General features: G+C 48.9%; 3 protein-coding genes across 3 annotated transcripts; 2 read left to right on the forward strand and 1 right to left on the reverse strand.

The window, feature by feature from the left end:
* Window positions 1-421: 421 nt before the first annotated feature.
* On the forward strand, window positions 422-667 carry LACBIDRAFT_315042 (uncharacterized protein; the record flags this gene model as incomplete). The annotated part of the gene is made up of 1 exon (XM_001891282.1): window positions 422-667. The coding sequence occupies one exon, from the start codon at window positions 422-424 to the stop codon at window positions 665-667; it is 246 nt and encodes an 81-aa protein (XP_001891317.1).
* Window positions 668-1,218: 551 nt separating this feature from the next.
* Window positions 1,219-1,717, reverse strand: LACBIDRAFT_315043 (uncharacterized protein; the record flags this gene model as incomplete). The annotated part of the gene is made up of 2 exons (XM_001891284.1): window positions 1,219-1,570; window positions 1,641-1,717. The coding sequence occupies 2 exons, from the start codon at window positions 1,715-1,717 to the stop codon at window positions 1,219-1,221; spliced, it is 429 nt and encodes a 142-aa protein (XP_001891319.1).
* Window positions 1,718-1,888: 171 nt separating this feature from the next.
* On the forward strand, window positions 1,889-2,096 carry LACBIDRAFT_315044 (uncharacterized protein; the record flags this gene model as incomplete). Its single annotated transcript, XM_001891283.1, has 2 exons — window positions 1,889-1,944; window positions 2,000-2,096. The coding sequence occupies 2 exons, from the start codon at window positions 1,889-1,891 to the stop codon at window positions 2,094-2,096; spliced, it is 153 nt and encodes a 50-aa protein (XP_001891318.1).
* Between the last annotated feature and the right edge of the window lie 853 nt (window positions 2,097-2,949).

The raw sequence follows: 2,949 nt of genomic DNA on the forward strand, positions 1-2,949 counted from the left end.
TACTTCCATGAATGATACTGGTTTTTCATAATTTTTGCGCAGTTTATCTGTGCGTCACGTAAAACCGGGGAGAGCAATGGCTAGGAAGAATATACTTCAAGGTCCCTTTCTAGGGCATCAACATCCCAAATGCACTTATTGATCTCAAGTGAGAGACCCTTCCAGACCGCCTCTATCTCTTGAAACAAATTGCCAGACGTCATGAGCGTCCTCTCGTGGAGCTCAAAGATCATGTAGCGGATTCTAAAGAGCGTATATTGTTGACAAAAGTATTATTTCATGATATGACATCAAGAACTCACTCCCCATGTCCCTCGCGAATTGATCAGTGACACTCGTATCCAATTGACGCATAATTCCACTGTCGACGGCATCCTCCAACTTTTCCTCCAGGGACGAGAGTCGAAGCTTGAGCGTTTTCATGAGGATTCGTGGGCGCATGGCGTGCATGCACGTAAGAAAACCAAGGAAGAGGGCCCCAGCCCGCACTAGGTCTTGCGGGATGAGGGATAGAATGATCATCCATGCTGTTGAGATGATTGCTTGGTGGTACTCTTGTAGGGTTGAAAACATTACCGTGGTGGGGGAGAAAGTTCTGGAGTTGTCGCCTTTTCACCAATTTCTATCCTGTAGAATGCAGGGTCGTTCGCAAATAAATGTTGGCTAAAAGTACCGAGATAGGTAAAAGTACCGAGAGAGGTACTTAGAGGCTGTGCAAGAGGTAAAAGGATGGCTGAAAAAGTACCGACACTTTAGACAAGGCAACACTAAAAGTGCCGAGAAAACACTCAAAGTACCCAGGAAATCTCATCCACAAACTGCGACGTGAACGCTGAACGTGAATACGAACGGGATGAGTTGTCCTCAGCGATTCCGAGAAACACAGCTACCGAGAAACTTAGCGAGATTGGAGAAACACCAACTTACTGATAAACTTAAGTGGGACTCGGAACCAATAGATACTAATTAAAGGTACCGAGCAACACTGTCACCTGTTCACCGATTTTTATTCCCCTCACCCAACACCAGCGTTTTATTGAACTGTGCCAGTGTTCCTCTTCAGGGTGGTACATGTACACAGACAAACACAGAAAGTGCAATCGAAATAGTCGGCCAAATCGGCCAACTTTGAAATCGCTAGTATTATTCTTGTCAAGCTTGTATTGATCATAATATCTAATCTCGAGAGATCAGTTGCAGACGTCAGATTCTGGTGTCTCAAGGAATACGGTTACCGAAACACAATCCCGTGCTCATCCACCGCCTTGACCTACTCCCCATAACACTCCCACTCGGCGCCGCAAGGCATCTAATCCCGCTCTTCCGTGCACGATGCATATTATCTGGCAACGGGAAGAATGCATCGCTAGAACGCGCAACACCATCCAACTCAACTCCCTCTTTTCCTCGCCCTTCAAAGCTGCAACGCTGGCATCTCAGGATCTCAGCCTCGAATAAGGGCTCCCACCGTTCCTTCTCCCCACCCTCCAGCACTTTCCCGTTGCCAAACAGGTCAATGGGGTTAACTTTCTCTGTGCGTTCGTGGGCCACCGGATGCGCGGTTGTTGGCCTGCATCCGAATTATGCACATAACCATCACCTCCTCCGAAATCACATTCTGAATCAAAATACGCTCTCACTCAATCCCACTGTAACGCCCCGCATCACTCCGCACCCTCCCATCTTTCACCCATCTCGCATCACCCATCCAACGCATGGCCTAAGCTTCTTGTGTCTACCACCTTCTTCAGCGCCATTTTGTTGGAGGAGACTGTGGTACCCACCCAGGACACCTGTTTGCAATTCTGACTAGAGAATCAGTACAGACTGTCCAGAGGACCTTCGGATAGGCCCATACCCCTTTTCACGGACTCTATACATCGAAAGAATGGATGAAGGGTCGATCTCGGGTACGAGGATACAATCCACCGGCGTGCATGTCTCGTAAGTATCCGTTGGGAACTATTTAGGGCCAGAGGTGGCTGTTATTGGGTCCAAGGTGTCGGAGACGAAGTACCACGTCAAGGTGGGCGCCTTTGCGAGGAGGTGCTGGACGGCGGGGATTTTTGCGAGATAAGCTTGGCTGTGATTGGTGAGGTAGTCCATGGTACCTACGACATTGAGGTTCTGATAGTCAAGGAGAGGAGGACTGCGATGCGCAGGTTGGGTGGGGTGGTCATGGTGTGCTAGAGTCAGGTCCGTTGAGTTTGTCTTGCAACTGATCCACCTATTTTATACATGCACAGGTGTCTCCGCAACCCCGTGCATACTTTTAAGCGGCCGACGTTCTGGTCAGAAGCGTCTCCCGATATTGTCGATATTAATCATGCGCACATTGGTCTTTTGATACGCGATTGCGTCGACTTAACCTGGATCGAACGTTCAAGTGCGGCAGATGAATATCATAAAGGTCAATACAAGTGTTTTACCCTTCTTCCAGGAAGAGCGGCTGATTTTGTTTCCAAGGCATGCTTGTGCAACTGCCTATTTTGGGCCAATCTTCCGCCTTAGGGTCACATTGAGGTTATGGACATTCAGAGGCCATGTTTCTCGCAGCCGCCCCTGGTCGCTGCTCCCCGTCTTCTCTGAATGGACCTGAAGAGATGGAGGACGAAAGCCGGAAATCAAACGTAATCAAGAGGGTAGAAGATGAACGGACCAGTCTGCGCATCTTGCTGCTCATGACCGATTTGTATGCTCCACTTCATAGCGATCTTTTCGTGCTCGACTCATTGGTTTTATAGGTCTTAAGTTGAGGAAGATGATCGTCTTGAGCTTCAGCGTACGTTTGGCGAGGTCGTCTCCCCGAGAGAGACGCTGACACGTTGCACAGCTGTGGCGCTGCCTTGCTTGAGGAAGCACTTTCTGCATGCTACAGTCCGTCCCCTTCAACATGCCTCTGAACGACTACATCAAGAGATTTGGAATCGGTTTGAAATCGGTTTGAAA

This window comes from Laccaria bicolor, genomic scaffold (assembly GCF_000143565.1).
Source record: "Laccaria bicolor S238N-H82 LACBIscaffold_678 genomic scaffold, whole genome shotgun sequence".
NCBI classification, from domain to species: Eukaryota; Fungi; Basidiomycota; class Agaricomycetes; order Agaricales; family Hydnangiaceae; genus Laccaria; species Laccaria bicolor.